General features: G+C 38.3%; 1 protein-coding gene across 1 annotated transcript in view; it reads right to left on the reverse strand.

Annotated features, from left to right (window-relative positions):
* Positions 1-19,237, reverse strand: part of ift172 (intraflagellar transport 172) — a 58,840-nt gene that overhangs the window by 13,444 nt on the left and 26,159 nt on the right. The window contains exons 19-32 of the mRNA XM_074685856.1: positions 18,556-18,640; positions 16,050-16,142; positions 15,882-15,959; positions 15,401-15,649; positions 14,194-14,272; positions 12,272-12,392; positions 11,432-11,576; positions 8,585-8,674; positions 5,447-5,544; positions 5,002-5,137; positions 2,818-2,934; positions 2,441-2,583; positions 1,020-1,113; positions 797-861 (exon numbers count right to left, since the gene is read on the reverse strand). Coding sequence (XP_074541957.1) covers positions 797-861; positions 1,020-1,113; positions 2,441-2,583; positions 2,818-2,934; positions 5,002-5,137; positions 5,447-5,544; positions 8,585-8,674; positions 11,432-11,576; positions 12,272-12,392; positions 14,194-14,272; positions 15,401-15,649; positions 15,882-15,959; positions 16,050-16,142; positions 18,556-18,640 — 1,593 coding nt within the window. The remainder of the gene's footprint in view (positions 1-796; positions 862-1,019; positions 1,114-2,440; positions 2,584-2,817; positions 2,935-5,001; positions 5,138-5,446; positions 5,545-8,584; positions 8,675-11,431; positions 11,577-12,271; positions 12,393-14,193; positions 14,273-15,400; positions 15,650-15,881; positions 15,960-16,049; positions 16,143-18,555; positions 18,641-19,237) is intronic.

Consider the following 19,237-nt stretch of genomic DNA (forward strand, 5'->3'; position numbering starts at 1 on the left):
TTTAAAGACAAAATGAGGTCTGAAATGCTGTAACAAGTAAAAAAAAAAAAAAAAAATCTGCCAATGGAAGAAGGGAAAAGTTGCTTGTATTAAGACATTATTCTTGTTTCAAGCACATTTTCTGGCAGTTTTTTTCTAGTTTTGTTGGTAGACTTTTTGTCTTAAAATAACTTAAAATAACACATTTTTCTGGAGTGATAAGTTGAATGTGGCTGATATCAAGTATAATAAGACAATTTTTACTTAAAATAAGAGAAAAAACTTAATAAGGTTTCAGTTTCATGCAGTGCAAAACGTCCTATAGGGGCCCCTTACTTCTTTTAGCCCCTGCCCTTCAAAAAGTCTGTGTACGCCACTGTTCAAAACACAAAAAACTGTAAGACGTGACAGAGAGAAAACTACAAACTTACAGAAGGATGCATGAGGTAAACACAAAGTTATGAGGAGGATAAACTCAATCAGCTGTGGCACTGAACCATGTGATTTTGTTTACTCGTTTTGCTTCACCATTAGTGGAAATTTCTGGGTTAACCTGGATAAAAGCTGTTAGGCAAGCTAATTTAAAGCTGCAGAGCAAACAGTTGGCAGCTCAGAATGTTAATGTTGTGGACTGTTGTCAAATGATGAAACGATACTGTTTTTAGCATCAATAAAATGATGCTAAAGTTGGTTCTTGGTGTCAGATTATTGATAAATGAGGTAAGCAGAATCATAAAAAGCAGTTTATTGTATAATAAGTGGGTTATTGCTGCTGTAACAGCTCACTCTTTAAACATTATCTCTTATCTTTACTCACATGAGCACGGCTTCTTTGGGTTTTCCTGCTTTGACAAACTCGACCTCAGCCTCAGGAAACTTCCCCTGAAGAATAAAACAGACAGAAAATCCTTCAGATTCAGACTCAAACATGTGTATTTTCAAAGTTTCTGTGGAAAACTCTTCTGTGTTTGCTGGTGTTAATTTGCTTGTTGAGTTAGTTGGATAAATCTGTCGATGCTGCTGGACCGCGGTGTATTCACCTCGTCTTCCAGGTAGATGGCGTGCTTCAGGTGGATCTCAGGAATCTTGTCTTTGCACGAGAGACGAGCCAAATCAAACGCAAAGTCAAACGAGCTGAGGAGTGAAGAGAGAAGAAGTCACGTCAGGTGTAACCAGTGGCTGAAATTGGACACCAAATGTCCATGGTCTGGACATTTGGTGTCCAGACCATATCTTTTAAAGATTAGGCTCCTAGGAAAAGTTTTGATGCTTGATGCCCTCACAAAATTGGAAAAAAACATCCGTAACTAAAAGAAAAAGGCATATTTACTTAACAGTTTACCAAGAAAACTTTCCAGAACTGCCCAGTTAAAGTTAACCATATAGCAATGTTTCTTGTGGTTTTTATTAAGAAAGTTAATAAACATCCCATTTCCTAAAGAACTGACTTTTCTGGTTATTTTTTGATAGATCAGGCTTTACAAGGTTAAAGTAAAGATGACTAAGAATCTTTGCTACAGATTTTTAAAACTTTGCTAAAGATTTAAAAATCTTGACTACATATTTGGAAATTTTAGCAAATATTTAAAAATATTTGCTTTAGGTTTAGAAATCTTGACAAATAATTGAGAAATTTGAAATATTTAGAAATGTTTGGTAAAGATTTCGAAATTTAGACTAAATATTAAAAAAATTAGCATTTTTTAAAAATATGTTTGCTAAGGACTTGGATTTTTTTAACAAATATTTAGAAATCTTTGCTAAAGATTGAGGAAACTTTGGTTAAATATTTGGAAATCTCTCAAAAAAATTAGATTTTTATTTTTTACTAAATATTTAGAAATTTTTGCTTAAACTTAATAAAACTTTGCTTAAGATCTTTTAATCTTGACTAAATATTTAAAAAATTTGGCAAATATTGAGAAATCTTAAGGAAAGAACAAGAAATCTTTGCTTATGATCAAGAAATCGGGACCAAAAACATTGAGAAATTTTAGCAAAAATCTTAAAATCTTTGCAAGTTTTTAAAATCTTTGCTACAGATTTAGACATTTTGACTAAATATTTAGAAAACTTGGCATATATTTAGTACATTTTTTCTAATAATTTTGAAATCTTGCCAACAACTGGAAATTGTAGTATATATTAAGAAAACTTTGCTAAAAAATGTATAATCTTGTCTAAACATTTAGAAATCTGAACAAGCTTTAAAAAATGTTTGCTTGAGATTTAGAAATTTTTATTTAATATTTAGAAATCTTTGCCTAAGATTTAAAAAACTTTGCTTAAGATTTTAAAATCTTGGCAAACATTTAGAAACCTTAGAATCTCTTTTATGCAAACCATTTAAGCAAAACTTCACAGATGAGGTGCAAAATGTCTACAGTGATGCAAAGTTAAGCTTTTAAATCCTCGGGATGTAAAGTGTTAAACTGATCTGCCGTGTTGTTGGAAAGCTCACAAGTTATTGGACGCCGTCTCGATGGCGTACTCCAGGAGACCAAACTTGTTGAGGAGCTTCACGGCTGCTTCTCCTCCCAGAGAACGAGCCCAAAGGTAGGCCACTTTCTGCTGGGCTCCATCTCCCCCGTGGCTCTTTGCAACCTGACACACACACACACACGCACACACACATACTGACTGTATATATGTATACATTTTTCATCCATCTATAGGAGTCGAGCAGCAGTGTGGCTCCCTCAGCACAGACAGAATTTTAATAGCTGGTATAAAGCTGCATGTTCTTTCTCTAAAACACTTTGATTCTTTTTATTTCATGTTTTTATTTCTATCAGATGTTCGGAGAGCAAAGCCTGAGATTAATGTGACTGTATTTACCCTGTATGCTTCCTCCCACATGTCGTTGACTCTGTACATCTGAACCGCAGCTTTCCACTCTCCAGCCTCCATGAAGTGGTACTCCGCCTCCGAGAACCTGGACTCAGCCTCCAGCTCCTGCAGTTACACCACACGTAATCAGGTGAAGTCAGGTGAAACACAAGCGCACGGTCCAGAATTGATAATCTACAGAGAAAAAGCTGATTCAAGTGGAGGAATGTTCGTCCCAAATAGAGCTGCTGATAAGTGGAATTCACGTCCCTTCAGCGGTGGGTTTTCTCAGTTTGCAACACAGCGAAAAAGTAAAAGCTGCTGACAAAAGCGAGTAAAAACACTTAGGGATGAGAGTCTAAGGGGAAGTCTCTGAATCTATTCTGGAGCTCAAAGACTCTTTAAGTCAGTATCTGGACTCTGTGGTATTAAAAGTGTAACTTTATACATTTGTGGGAGGTTGTGTTCATGTTAGTAACTCAATTTTCACTCTTCAGACCAGTGATGACTCTATTATCAGCCTCCTCCTACAGCAGTTGTATTATAGCTTAATTTATACAGGGCGCCGATTGGAAAGGTGTACAAACTACAAATAACATTTCTCCATATTTAGCTCTAAACATCACTTTCAGGGCAGATTTAGGGAAATATTTGTGAAATAAATCTGTCAGATATAATATATAAATGTTGAATGTTTGATATAAATGAACATAAATGTCCTGATTCTAAATATTTAGCTTTGTATCTAAACATTTAGTTTCCATTCTAAATATTTATCTTGGATTTCTAAATATTTGTTAAGATTTCTAAACATGAAGTCAAGATTTCTAAATATTGAGCTAATATGCATTCACACTCGGGGCTGCCAGAATCACCAAAATAAAAGTTTGATCCAGCCAAGCGGGACTTTCAGAAAGTCAAACACAGTCGGCTAATTCACCTGTTAGAAAATAAAGTACCAATATTTAGAAATCATACCTCAAGTTTAAAAAATCTTGACTTCATATTTAGAAATCAAAGCTAAATATTTAGAAATCTTAGCTCCAGATTTAGAATTATTTGCTTAAGGTTTGTAAATCTTTGACAAGAATTTAAAAATCTTAGCAAAATATTTAGAAATCTTTGCTAAAGATTTGGAAATACTGACCAGATATTTAGGAATTTTATCAAATATTTAGCAATCTTTGCTTAAGTTTTAAAAAAACTTTGCTAAAGATTGAAAATCTTGACTGACTTTGTAGAAATCTTTGGTTAAGACCGTAGATTGTATTTAGAGTGGACAGCGTGGCCACAGGCGCAGCCACTGGCAGCCATTGTGCAGCCAGAGTCTGTGCAGTAGAGACTGTGAGGGATTCTGGGAGAATCTGAGTGGAGCTGGGTGACAAAAATAATAATTATTTACTTCTTCCGAGAGTCTAATCTCTTCTTGACTCTACCTCCCGACATATTTTACAGTCCTCGAAAAAAATACACAAGAACGGCAGCTGTCAATCATTGTTAAACATAACTTAAAATCTGGTTTTTAACCTCTTATAACTAACGAAAATTAAACTTTTCAGAAAAAAATGGACTTGAAAACAAGACAGCCAAAAAATATCTTCAAATCACCACAACAATCAGATGTGAGAAACATTTCTACGAGGTATATTAAATTTTTAAAATTTGACCGCAGTCCATCTGGAATGACTGGCGAGTCAGATTTTTTGACCTTTACTGCAGCCAGCCACCAGGGGGAGCAGTTTTTGTGGCGACCTTTCTTCGAGCTGAGCAAGATGAAGTCCATATTTTTTTACAGTCTGTGGTTAAGATTTAGAAATCTTGACAAAATATTTAGAAATTTTAGCAAATATTTGGAAATCTTTGCAAAAGATTTAGAAACCTTAGCTAAATATTTAGGATTTTTGGATATAAAATTCAGAATAAAAACTAAATATTTAGGGCGGCCGCAGGGAGCACGGGGGGGGGTCCTCAAAAAATTTGAGGTAAGGGAAAAAAATGGAATCTAATTATTTATTTCTCATGTATAATTATATTTGGAAGAAATGGTGTTATTTGTAGAGTTTAACTTTACAATCGACGCCCACATTTGTGGGAGGTTGTTTTTATGTTAGCAACTCAGTTTTCGCTCTTCAGACCAGAGACGACTCCATCATCAGCCTCTTCCTCCTGCAGTCGTATCAAAGCTTCGTTTACCTTAGCCAGGTGAAGGTGAGTCTCCAACAGGAGGTCAGGGTGATATTTGGCCACCAGGCGAATGACATCATCAAACATCCTGTTCTTCTTGTACATGGTGATGGCGAGGTCAGGCTGCTTCACTGTGGCAAACAGCCTGCACACACACACACACAGGCGAGGGTTAGTAAAGTCAAAGTGTTTATTTATGTTTTTTAAGTGTCAAAAAGTAGAAGTGATGTTTTTCTGTGAGCAGCGGTCCAGACATAATGGAAAGAAATGAAAAGACAGTCGAGTCCAAACAGCGTCTGAAATTACCACCTGTCAACACTTAAACACTGTTTTTCTGCCTCTAATTGTCAGACGACTTCACACATGGTCACGTTAGTTTGCGTCTCTCTGTTTTCCATGCATCAAGCAGCATGTGACGTGAAAAACTGCTGTAAATGAAGTGATCTTTATTTACCGCTCAGCCTCCTTAAATTTGCCGTCTCTCTCCAGCTCCTGAGCTCGGCTGACGTACAGTGCCATGACTTCCTCCTCCGTCATGCACTCAACGGCCAACTGCAGAAACAAAACAGACGATTTGATTCAAAGGAAGGGTCATAGTGTCCTTATTTTCTCTTTTTTTGTTTTCTATTGTAGTTTCTAAATACTTCAACCGTTTTTTCATTATTTCTATTTATAATATGAAAGAGGATTGAGGCCAGGGAGCATTTTTTTAAGGTGGAGTCCATAATTATCATTTTTTTTCCTAAATCAGAATTTCAAGAATTTCTGAGTTTGAAAAGTCAAAATTCAAATGCTATTTATTTTACTTTGACAGCAGAAGAGGAACAAAAGACAAGAGAAATACTTGATGTCACACATCCTTGGGGCAAAAAGTTATTACAATTCAGGTTTTATTACATTTTTTGTTACATTTTGGGACTTTAGGCCGTAAATCAAACCAGACAAAAAAAAAACAAAAAAACTCATATTTATTCTTCTTTTCATTTGTTTTAGATATATATCTCTTATTCATTCATAATTCTTTGTCATGATACTGTTAATATGTTAATACATTAATCTAAACAGTTTGCTCCGATCTATTACACCTTGAAAAATTGTTAATATGTTTATATCTGTATAGAGGGGATTATCATACGGCATCATAAAGATGCGCACACGTATTGAGCGCAGATGCAGCGTTTAGTTTCATTCATTCAGACAAGTTAGCATTTTTTAAACACTGAATTCAACCTGTTAGCAGCATAAAAATGTACGTTTGTTCTGTGGTCAGTATTTAGAAATGATACTATACAACAGAGGCAACTTCTGTTGCCTCTGTTCGAGTAAATAGAGACCATGCTAACTGGTGACTCTCAGCCGACAGTATCAAGCAGCAACCTTCGGTCTGAGAATATGAGACAATGCTGAAGTGCCAAAATCTGCTGTTTCTGGAGTGTCCAAGCCAAGCCAAAAAAAGCCGTTTTTACAACAGAAATTAACCTGTTTACAGCCTGGTTCAAAAAAACGTCTCCTGTCTGAGTCACTAATTTCACTAACAGCACCCACTGTACAGAGGATATCAAGATCGCAAGCTTGCCCAATAAGAGGCACAGCTCAGGGTCACGTGACCGTCAGGCGCCTTATAGCTGTATGCGAAGCCCCTGCCACTACCAATATGGCTGCTATAGCTGCTGTGCTTCATTTTCCGTTTCAGAAACAGACGGGGGGATGTTGGGGAGACTACGTCCATTTTTTATACAGTCTATGGACAGTATCAGTGATTAACAACCGAGAGTCACCAGTTAACAGGGTCACACTTTACACTGAAACACCAGCGACATCTGTGGCCCTGTCCTGTCTGTCCTTATGTTGTTTTTTCTATCATCATGAATGATACTGGCTATCAAAATTGTATTATATTTTTTTCATGTTGTACAAATGAAATGTTTGTATTTTTGATGTATTGGTTAGAAATAACCAATCTGAGAAAATATATTCAGTAAAACACTGTAGCAGCTTAAGAATAATTCATCTCATTCTGTTGATTTAGTAGGATTTAATTTTCTTAATTAATCATATTTAATTAGTTATGAATAAGATTCCTGTATCTGGAGATGCTTCAGATATGAAGGACTGTGAGTCTGACATTTGTTTGTCCTGATGTTGCAGTAACTCTATAGAGCTATAGCCGCATGATGTCGGACATCTGACAGGCCACCATGTGCCACAGAAAGCACTCGGCGACAGATTTTAGTGTGTCCTTTGAAATCGTTTCACTCACACTGTCAAGCCATTCATTTGAACTTTTCCACTCACGTCTGAGTTTCTGCATCCTTTGCTTTTCTATGGGACATGGTAGGGCTGGACAATTAATTGGATTTTAATCCTGATTTCAATTTTGCCATCTGACAATCATAAAAACAATATAATAGAAGAAAAACAATTAATGTGCCACACAGTGTAGATGTGTGCAAGTTCCTGTGCTTCATAGCTCTTCTGTGTTCCATGTGCAGCCACAACGAGTGTGTGTGACTTATGTGTATCAATAATACTGTATGTGCCACTTGCTGGTTCTTTAAAGTTGTGTTTAAATCAGTACTGAAGTTTTTGAATAAATGAATTATTGTGTATATTAATTGTGATTTCAATATCACTTAAAATAATCGGGGATTCTTATTTTTACCATAATCGCCCAGCCCTAAGACATGGGGCGGAGTACCAAATGCAGCCACAGACATGTTTACTTCTGATTTCCTGTGACTTTCTCCCACCCAATTAATGTTAAATTCAGGCAGAGTGATGCTGCGTTCAAGGCAAACTGAAAATACGGGACAAATTGTGCCTCGTGTTGATTTAAAACAGGACGCAACCTTTTTTCAGTGTGAAATACAGGACGATTTCCATATTTTTTGGGACGGGTGGCAACCCTGGCAACCTTATATCTCGCTTGCTGATCTCTTCTGTCAACTCACTGCTATTTCACAAACCTGGGAGCCATTTACCATCTGTATAAGTGATGATATTTAGTTTAAAAATGTGTTTTTTGGTGGTTAACTTCTCAACATCAGTTGACAAACCATTATGCTCCGCAGTGCTTCTGCACCCAAGGTTGTTGATAAAGAAATGATCCCTCTATAGTTTGCTCTGGTTCATTACACTAACCTATTGGTAATCTGCTGCAGTTTATCCCACTTCATCTTATCTCACTGTATTATTGTTAATGTTAATTAGCTTTTCGTACTTTGTGTGAAATACTTCAATGTTTACTTTACTGCTCTTTACTGATCTTATCTATTATCTGATTTACAAATAACCTATAATGGCGCTGATAATCTCACAGAAAATAGAAAAGTCCTTGAAGGAGCTTTAAAGTCAGAATCTACAGAAAAGCAGGGTTTTTTTTTCTTATGAACAATTTTTTCAGCAACACTCCCCCTCTTCAGTAATACTCATTTAATGTCACGTTTGGCAGATTCTGCTGTTTGTCACTGAGGTTTTTCTCTTCTTGTCTTTTGTTTATTTAACTATCTGCTCCTATCATCTGAATAAATTCAAAGAAACAAAAACAAAACAATTTTTAAAAGCACATCCTGTTCATTTCTCACACACTGACCTTATGAGCCTCCTCCCAGCGTCCTGCTGCAGTGTACATGTCGATGGCATCTTTAATGTGACCTCCTTTCACAAACAGCTGCTCTGCCACCTGCAGGCCATTTAAACACAAAAACACACACATTCACACAGTGAGGAAGGAAAATGGCATTTTAAAAGGCACAAAAAGATGTGTAAAAATTGTAACAGCTTCGAGATCAGAGTGGCTGGCAGAGATAAGAAGTATCTGTCGGATGATGAAGATGGAAAGTTTGGGACATGGAAGCTTTCATCCACAGATTTCTGCCACATAAAGGAAAAAGTTTCACTCCATTGAACCTGTACTAACACTTGTATCCGTGAAAGGAATGTATGTGCTGCATGGCCGCCCGTTCTGATTAAAAAATGTTAACTCATTGTTTTTCCACCTGATAATTCCCGTATTGAAATCACAGGTGTGAACTTTCTCTTTTGTTTAAGTTTGAAACCGATTCGTACTTTTCCTGCAACTTCCACAAGTTGGAAAGCAAAGAGCTTGTTATCTTAATTACTTTCTGTGAATATGCCCATAGAGCAAACAGACTGAAATGGCCTGCTATTTTCAGAGGCTGGCAGTCTGTGGAGGCTGTTTGGCTCAGCTGAGCTCATCAGAATGAGCCGAGCACACTGTGCTTCATCGTCATCATCATCATCTCTCTTCCTTTTTCTCCCGTCTTTGTATCTATACCAGATCCCTCTTCCTCTTCCTTTTCATCAGTCCTGTTTTTCTGGTGTTTTGGCAACTTTTGTTAAGGCCATCCAACCTGTCATTACTGCCAAGGCGCCCTCGAGCGAACGCAGCCCACATCGAGCTCCATGGAGACCGAATGAAGGTTTATCTTTGTGTACAAGGTTGTGTCTCTATAGGTGTGTGTGTGTTTCTGTGTGTGTGTGTGTTATAGGTGCCTGCATGTTTCCTCAGAGATGCTTAGAAATTAATTGCTGGTGGCAAAATGTCACTGCCTTTTAAATCCCTCTGGCTGCGCTGGTGGTGCAAAATTAATCTCAGTGGCTCACCTCACCATGAACTCGATGTTCATGTTTACACCACTACAGCGCATTTATGAGGTATAGCTCCCAACTTTCCAGAGTGGAACACAAACAATCATTTATTTATAAGTTCCTGCCTGACATTTCAGCCTTTTATCCATCACTTTTAGCTTCCTGTTTGGACTACTGTCCATACTTGCTGACTAGTTTTTAACAGGGTTTCCATGACGGGGAATTCCTGACTGCACCCACGGCGACTGTAGAAGAAGCCCTGAGGTTTCAGCAGCCCTCATTGACCTCCTGATGATCAATCAGTTTATTTCTTCTTCACCAATTCAAAAGCCACCACAACAGAAGCGTGTTGCAAAAGTCGCTAAAGTAAGTAAATAATTATCTTTTTTAACTTTATTTATGATAAATAAAGCTTTGTAGGGGTGATACCTTGTAATATCCTTCAACAATATGTAATCTTAAATTTAGCTTTATGAATCAATAGCATTAGCATTAAAGCTATTTATGTCAGTCGGAAAAATTAACCCCTCCATTGTGGCTGTACTTCCGTTGTGTTGAAGCTTTTGCATTCTTGTTGTTGCTTTTGCATTCATGATGCAGCTCTTGCATTTGTGTGGTGGCTTTTGCATTTGTGATTTTTGCTCTTGCATTCCTGTTGTAGCTCTTTGATTGGTGTTGTGGCTTTTGCATTCATGTTTTTTGCTCTTGCATTTGTTTTTTTTGCTCTTGCAACAGTGTTAATGCTTATGCATTCTTGCAGCAGACTTTGCTTTTGTGTTCTAGCTTTTGCATTTGTGTTTTTGCTTTTGTATTCCTGCTGTAGATTTTGCATTTGTGTAATAGCTCTTGCATTGGTGTTGTGGCTTTTGCATTTGGTTTTTTTTTGCTCTTTCAATAGTGTTGTTGCTTATGCATTCTTGCGAGGCTTACGCATTAATATTGTAGCGTTTGCATTAATGTTGTAGCTTTTGCAATCATGCTGTAGCTCTTAAATTTGTGTGGAGGCTTTTGCATTTAAGGTTTTTTGCTCATGCATTTCTGTTTTTCCTCTTGCAATAGTGTTGTAGCTTTTGCATTTGTGTGGTGGCTTTTGCATTTGTGATTTTTGCTCTTGCATTCGTGTTGTAGCTTTTGCATTCATGTTTTTTGCTCTTGCATTTGTTTTTTTTGCTCTTTCAACAGTGTTGTTGCTTATGCATTCTAGCGGTGGCTTAGGCATTATTATTGTAGTTTTGCATTAATGTTGTAGCTTTTGCATTCATGTTGTAGCTTTTGCATTCATGTTGTTGCTTTTGCATTCATGTTTTTTGCTCATGCATTTCTGTTTTTCCTCTTGCAGTAATGTTGTAGCTTTTGCATTTTTGCGGTGGCTTTTGCATTTGTGTTGAAGCTTTTGCATTTGTGTGGTGGCTTTTGCATTTGGGCTTTTTGCTCTTGCATTCCTGTTGTAGCTTTTGCATTCATGTTGTAGCTCTTGTATTTGTGTTGTGACTTTTGCATTTTTGTTTATGCTCTTGCATTATTATTGTTGTTGCTTTTGCATTAATGTTTTTTGTTCTTGCATTTGTGTTTTTGCTCCTGTATTCATGTTGTTGCCCTTGCATTAGTGTATCAGCTTTTGCCCTGGTCTTGTTGCTTTTGTATTGGTGTTGTTGCTTTTACATTTGTGTTTTTTGCTCTTGCATTCTTGTTATTGTGATTGCATAGGTTTTGTTGCTTTTGCATTTGTGTCGTAGCTTTTGAGTTCATGTTTTTATACTTTTGTATTTGTGTTGAAAATCCTCTGACACTCACAGGCCACCGTATATAGTCGTCCCTACTCTCCTACCTCATGTTCCTGCACGGAGGCGTAGTGCTGAGCGATCTTGAAGTAGTATTTTCCTGCTGATGAATCCTCCTGTAGCTCCAGGATGTGGACGGCTTTCTTCCACTGTCGGGCTGCGATGGCAGCCTCGATGGCTTTGAGGGAACAGCTGAGAGGTAACAGAGGACAAAGAAAACAGATCATTCTCAATATAACTTTGTTGTTATCCAATCCAATCTAATCCGCATTTCTTTATAAAGCACATTTAAAAACAACAAAACACTGAGCAAAGTACTGTACGGTCAAAAGTTGAAACAATAAAACACAGATGCAGGACAAAAATAAAAACTCATTCTCAAACAGAGTCAAAGGTCAGGGAGTAAAAGTGGTTTTTCAAGTTTTTAAAAGCAGGCAGAGAGGCGGACGGTCTGATATGAATAAAAGCATAAAAATGAATTAAGTTTGCACAAACTTGATCACCAAAACAAAAAAATATATTTTTGGGAGTAAAGGCTGAAATCTGATCCACGATTCTGTGAACATCCAGGTACAGACTGAAACTTTCCTGGCAGAACAATCAGCGGAAGCAGTATTTTTAAAATCTTTGTTTAAATTCAGCTTCAGACGCCTTTTTCAACCAGGAAAGAAAAACAATCTGTGTGCCGGTCACGTGTTTCCATTTGGTATTTTTTGGGAAAAGGAACACGCTCAGGTTTATAGATATCTCCTCTCATCTCTCTGTTGTGCTCCTGGTGATGGTGCAGGGAACAATTGGCGGTCTCTGTTGGATTATTTTTAATGTTTCATCGTTCCCCCTCTCCATCTGCCTATATCTTTGTCTTTTTAGCCTCGCACACTACGTACCCTGCTTCAATGAAGTGGTTGATGGCTGCGTCCATCTGTTTCTGCTGGACCAGGTAGTCTCCCCAGGCCTCCTCCAGTTTCACCACGTCAGCGGGGGAGGCGAGGCGCGCCAGCTCCACGGCTACGGGAGGAGAAACTTTATGTAATCTTCAAGCTCTGACCAACACACATCAACATGTTGGCCAACATCTCATTGTATGACAAAGATTAATTTCCATTTGAGGAGAGTCGACAACCATTAATGTATTTGAGACAAAAAAGACAGGTTTGAAATTCTTACATGATTTTTATCCCTTACACACTTTGTAACATTTACTACAAATTAATAACCCGAGGTTTAAGTGAGGCTGATGGGAAAATCTTTAACTGTTCTGATATCAAATCAATGGTCTAAGGGTGGTGAGGTATAAAGAAGCACACTGCAAAAACTGAGATCTTATCAAGTTTTTTTGTATAATTATAAGAAAAAATGTCTTTTCAGACTTGATATGAGCCATATTCTTCTGGATCAGTCCAGAAAAATGTCTTGTTTCAAAATATTTACAGACAAAAATGAGGTCTGAATTGCTTGTATCAAGTAAAACAATCTGCTTATGGAACAAGAGAAAAGTTACTTGTATTAAGATATTATTCCAGTTTAAAGCAAATGTTCTTACAAAATTTTCTTGTTCCATTGGCAGACATTTTTTACTTCTTACAAGCAATTTTAGAGCTAATTTTTGTCTTAAAAAAACTTGAAACAAGAACATTTTCTAGACTGCGTCTCGCTATATCTCTGTCATCTCTCATCTTCTCCTCATATCCATGCTGAGCTCTCGTCCAAAGAGTGCACCGCTCTCACCCACAGTAGATAACGAGCAGGATTTTGATTGACAAGCTCTGCCAGACCCCACATCCCCGCTGAAAAAACACAATTTACTTCTATAGACGCACAACGTAAGGGGCAGCGAAAAAAAGACATCTTAATAATGGCCAGTTGAAAATAATGTGGATTTACAGATCTTCTCTTCTTTGTGTATTTATTTGATCAGTCATGCACTCCAGTTCTGAATGTCGTAAAATTCTGTTTCTATATTTAGGGACCTTAAGCAGATATGCGATTAAAATGTGATTAATTAGATTAATTAATTACAAATCCTCTAATGAATTAATTTTTTTAACCGCCTCAGAGCACCAGTTTTCCTTACTTGTTAAAAGCAATTCAGACCTCATTTTTGTCTTTAAATAACTTGAAACAAGACATTTTTCTGGACTGGTCAGTTGAATGTAGCTCATTTCGAGTAAAATAAGATAATTTTAACATAACACAAGACAGAATACATGATAAGATTTAAGATTTTTTCAGTCTAGGTTTACCAGAGACAGGGACGTGAATGTGTTTCCATTTTTTTGTTTTTTTGAAAATCAAACCTCATAATGGCACAAACAAAATATTATAACTCCTTCTCAAGGGGTCTTTGGACCCGTTTTTGTAAAAATCTTTACCAAAAGTCTTGCAACATCTTTCAATATCAGCACCACACTGCAAAACCACAAACCTGAGCAAGTGTCCATGTCTTATTTTTAGTGAAAACTGTCTTATTTGACTGAACAGGGGCCACACTGACCTGATAAGTCCAGGTAAATGTCTCATTTCAAGATATGAAAAGATAAAATTGACACCTGAATTGCTTGTAGAGTAAGAGTAGAAGAAATCTGCCAATTGGGGTAAGAAAAATTATCCTGTCATGGCAGAGTTTTTCTCTGTACAAGCAATTCAGGTCATTTTTATTCTTTCATATCTCAAATTAAGATATCTGTCTTGACTTGTCAGGTGAATGTGGCTCATATGACGTCCAACTTGACATTTTCTGCTAAAAATAAGACAAAAACACTTGCTTTGATTTCAGTTTTTGCGATGCAGTCGCACTTTTGTAACTTACCTTTCCTGAAAGCACCTCCTTTGATGTAGCACTCCAAAGCTTTCTGGTTGTTTCTGATCTTCTCGTACAGATCTCCAGCCTGTCGCAGAAGACAAAATAAATTTGGTGACAAACACTGAAATTTAATGCGCACAGCTCAGGGCTGTGGGTGGAAAATGCAAACTCCATACAGAGAGGCCCACCGGCCAAGCTGAGAATCGAATCGGGATCTTCTTGCTGTGACGCTGCAGCGCTAACCATTGCGCCACCTAAAAGTCTTTCAATTTTACATATTTATTCTTCAATATATCTGTATGGAACAGAAAAACACAAAAAACACCACTAAATAAGGCTCTAGTTCTCATCGTGTCGTACCTCCGCTGCAGAGCCACAGCTGGCTACAAGGCACTCGCTGCTTAGTGTATCAGTCCGCGCGCGGCGTGCCAGATATAAACAAACGCAGGTTGTCTGCCAGGACGAAAGGACCCGATGAGAACTAGAGCCTTATTTAGCGGTGTTTTTGTGTGAAAGTAACGCGCTGAAAATTCTCTAAATAAAGCGTGAATGCAGACCCATATCAGATTTTTTTGGTGGTAGTCCGTTTATTTGTGTTTTTGGTCAAGTAAAATATGTCCTCGTCTGAGTGCAGAGGAAACCGGCAGAGGAGCAGGGAGGGTTTGGTGTGAGCGCTCTGGGCTTCTGCTGCACAAAAACACTGCTGTAGGGGTAATTTCTGCCCTAAACCTTGTGATAGGACCCAACTTGTTCCATCCCGGAGTATCACTTTAAAGATTTTGAACCCGTTTCAGTTGAAAACTTTCTTGAAAATTGTTCCAATGTTAATTTATGCGGCTCACAAAGTCAGAAATATGAATGTCACAAGGACACAAAGGACGCTGCGAGTTAAAACGTCTTTCTTCAAGCACACAGATCCATCTCTTAAAATCCACAAATAATGAAACCAGCACCATCGAGACAGCACATTTTCTTCTGAGCTTCCTGTCTGTCTTCCGCTGCCTCTTACCCACCTGTTTCATAAACACAGATGGCTGGAGGAGAAAGAATTGAGTTTCTGACAGAAAAAGACGCAGACAGATGGAGGGCGACAGAGTGTAGATCTGAATAAACAAAGAAAGATGTTTCTCTGTTGATACCTCTTCTGTCTTGGCATCTTTGGAGAGAGGAGCTGTAGATGATGTGGGAATGAAAAAGACCAGAGTCCACTCACCCTCTCATAAAACTCTTCCTTAATGAGGCTGGCGGCGATGCGGCTGACGGTGTCGCTGTTGTTGTAGATCTCAGGCCGGCTGATGGCCAGGCGGGCAGCTTTGGTGGGCAGTCGAGCCTTCAGGTAGAGGTTGACGGCTCCCTGGAAGTCGCCCTCACTCTCCTTCACCTCGCCGGCCTTCTCATCCTGACCCGTCGACGTCAACCACTGGTAACGGTTCTCACGCAGGCTGTCCAGCTCCGGGTGGCCCTGGAGGACATTAAGGGAAGAGATTAAGGTTTCTTCTAAGATGACTTTATGTTTAGTCATTTGACTTTCTTCTTTTTTTTTTCAAAATGTGAGGCTGAAAAAAACTCTGCAACAAATGACTGCAGCAGAAAAAGGCTGAAGTGTGCAGAAGCAGCAGCAGCAGCAGGAACAGAGTCTCCCACGGGTAAAAATGCAAAGCTGTTAAGTGTAAATTTAGCATGCTCGTTATTACCTTTGCGTCAGCCACGGCGATGCTGTCGTCCCACATGTGGAGCTCCTGATACATGGCTATAGCTTCATCGATTGCATTCTGCAGAAACACGGGAGGTAAGCTCAGAAAAACTTTGGAAAACCACCACTATGAGTTTTTAAAATGAAAGGAGGCAGGTGTGACACCAACGTGCTCCATGTAGTACATCTCGGCCCGTTTGAAGTCCTTATCCAGCATCGCCACGCGGGCTTGGACCTCAAAAAACTCAGTCCCATCTCCTCCCTGGTGAAACAGAAACACAGAGAACACACAAAAGTTAGAGCTAACAAAACCTACTATTGTGCAAGTCTGTCAGGACATATTCTTACACTTTAACAAACTGTAGCACATTTTTTGGAGTATTTTTTTTAATTTATTTATTTATTTATTTTTAAATTAATTTAACCTTCAAATGCAAAATTTTAATAATATTAATTGACTCAGATTTTAGCTTCTTTAATAAATTGCTTAAAGGGCACTAAACCTATAAACCTGAAAAAATAAAAAATATTTGGAGTCTGTATATAACTTGCTTTTTGAGATAAAGTCAATTTCATAACCTGTTAAAAAAAAACTTCTAAAAAAAAATCTAAATAAACTACACTACCCAGGCAAAAAAGTTGCCATAAAAAATTAATTAAATAAACAAAACAAAACAAAACAAACAAAAAAAAATGTCACACTCATATATTTTTTGGACCAACTTTAGCTTTGATTATGGTACTTTTAACAGAATCCAGTCGGTACCTATAAAAGTGTCTAGTTCGGTGCCCATGCCTACTTGTCACTGTCTTCCAGTGGCAGCTCCAATCTAATTCAAAGCTCTTCTTCTGGCTCACAAAACACTGACAAGAACGGCTCCTGTCTTCCTGTGGTCCCTAATCCAGGTCTACAATCCTTCTCGCCCACTACACTCTGCTTGTGAAAGATTCTAGACCAGCGCTGTACAATTTGGGGCCCGTGGGCCAAAGTGTCTGCCAGTGATTTTTTTCAGCCCACTGCCAATGTTTGAATTCTTATTTTATTTATTCATATTTAATTATCATTTTTATTTTCTCTCAGCAGCCTGAATTTCTCATGCTTTATTTATTCATGGTTTCACTTCCTTTCCTGACCATAAATTAACACCATGTTACATTGGGAGTAGGGTGGAGCTAGTCCAGTCAGTTCAGATCTAGAAGTCCACGACCTGAAAGGTTGCAGGGTCATGGCAAGAGAAAGTTTGAAAAAGTTGGGAACATGAGTACATTTTTTTTTTTAATTGATTCCACAGCAGTATACTAAACATGTAGGCACCATAGACTGTTAAAAAAAAATGGACGTCATCTCGCTCGGCTTGAAGTGAGGTGTCCACAAAAACTGCTCCCCCTGGTGGCTGGCTGCAGTACAGGTTAAAAAAAATCTATCTCCCCAGTCATTCCAGATGGACCGTGGTCAAACTTTAAAAAATTAATACACCTCGTAGAAATGTTTCTCACGTCTGATTGTTGTGGGGATTTGAAGATATCATTCGGCTGCCTTGCATTCAAGTCCTCTTTTTTTCTAAAATGTTTCGTTTTCATTAGTTATAAGAGGTTAAAAACAAGGCTTTACGTAACGTTTAACAATGATTGACAGCTGCCGTTATTGTGTAATTTTTTCAGGGATTGTAAAGTCAAGAGTCAAGAAGTGATTAGACTCTGGAAAGAAAAAAAATATATATTATTTTTGTCACCCAGCTCCACTCAGATTCTCCCACAATCCCTCACAGTCTCTACGGCGCAGACTCTGGCTACCAATGGCTGCGCCTGTGACGGGGGTATTTTGGCTTCAAAACCGTTCAATGGTAAATAGCGAAGCCACGCTGTCCACTCTATATACAGTCTATGGTAGGCACAAAAGTCAATGTTTCAATTGGTTATAATCTCCTTAAATTAATTTTAATATAGTAGTCATTTCTGGCGGGAAATTATTTAAAGCAGGTTTCCATTTTTATTACTTTTCCTTATTTCAAAAGGATGGAAAATGCACTGTTTTGGTTTCATAGGAGCGTGCTGTGCCCCATGTTATTCAGGTTAAATTGCTTAAAATGTCTCTGAAGACATAGGCCTAGTACTAGCAGCGTACCGGGAAACCAAAGTCTTTGGGTTCCGGGGGGAGTATGGTTGCAAAGCTGAAACTTAAAGGAATTGACGGAAGGGCACCACCAGGAGTGGAGCCTGCGGCTTAATTTGACTCAACACGGGGAACCTCACCCGGTCCGGACACGGAAAGGATTGACAGACTGGCCTAGTACTTCTGTCAGATGGATGTTTGGTAATTTCATGCTGTGAAATACATTAAAGAAAAGAGTTTTCATTTTCAAAATGAGTTGTCTGAGTATTTATTTTGAAAAATTATGCTAGAAGCATATTTAATATCATGCACTGCAACATGAATGTTTAGTTTTGGCCCGGGACCCTCCACCCTGATTCATTTTTGGCCCTTCATTGAAAAGAATTTGGGCACCCCTGATCTACACTATAAAAAAACCCAACTTGTCTCACTGTTGTTGCACTAACTAGGTTTTTCCATTGGTCTGAATTCTTGCTTGTTTTGTACGTTGCTTTGAACAAAAGCGTCTGCTAAATGAAACTGTATGATAAAGTCAGTGTGAAGATGTGTTGCTGAAACCCACCATCTCCTCTGAAACTCTGTTTGCGATCTGGTTTGTTTGGTGGAGGAAGCGAACTGTTGAGACGTCTCCTAACGCGGCAAAACACCTGGGAGACAAAAGAGGAATGAAACCAAAGAGACGGCAAACATGTAAACATCAGAACAAAGAGAAACGGGCACATAAAGGAACATTTAGCTAAGTGAAGGACGGAGGGGCATACATGCCGGTCAGAGCTCTGAAAGGAAATTCACTTAATGAACTGAGATAAACTGGAGCTTTTGTCTAATTAGCCGACAGTCTGTGGGTCTGAGGAATAAAAGGAAACATCTTAGCTTTTGGCCGCTTTATTACAGAGGCTTTCTGAACAGTTGCGTCAGATTAAAGAAAGAGTCATGAAAGAAAAAGACTCTCTCTGTCTGACTCCCTCTCATTAACATTACCCGCTGCAGACAAAACAGTTTCCATCCCAGATTTCATGATTTATGCAAATCAAGCCGATGCCTAACGAACAGTATATGTATTATTAATGACCGAGGCTCCAGACACAGGAAAGTTTCTCTAAACAGACAGAAAAAGATGCGGGAAGAGAGAGAAATGCTTATTATAGAGAGAAAACTGGGAAATTAAAACAGCTTCTGGTGATTAATGAAGTTAGAGAGGGAGGTCAGGCTGGGACACAGTCATCTGTGTGTGTGTGTGTGTG

This window comes from Halichoeres trimaculatus, unplaced genomic scaffold, assembly GCF_033239565.1.
Source record: "Halichoeres trimaculatus isolate MK-OKI-2021-1 unplaced genomic scaffold, fHalTri1.1 fHalTri1_scaffold_13, whole genome shotgun sequence".
Taxonomy (NCBI): domain Eukaryota; kingdom Metazoa; phylum Chordata; class Actinopteri; order Labriformes; family Labridae; genus Halichoeres; species Halichoeres trimaculatus.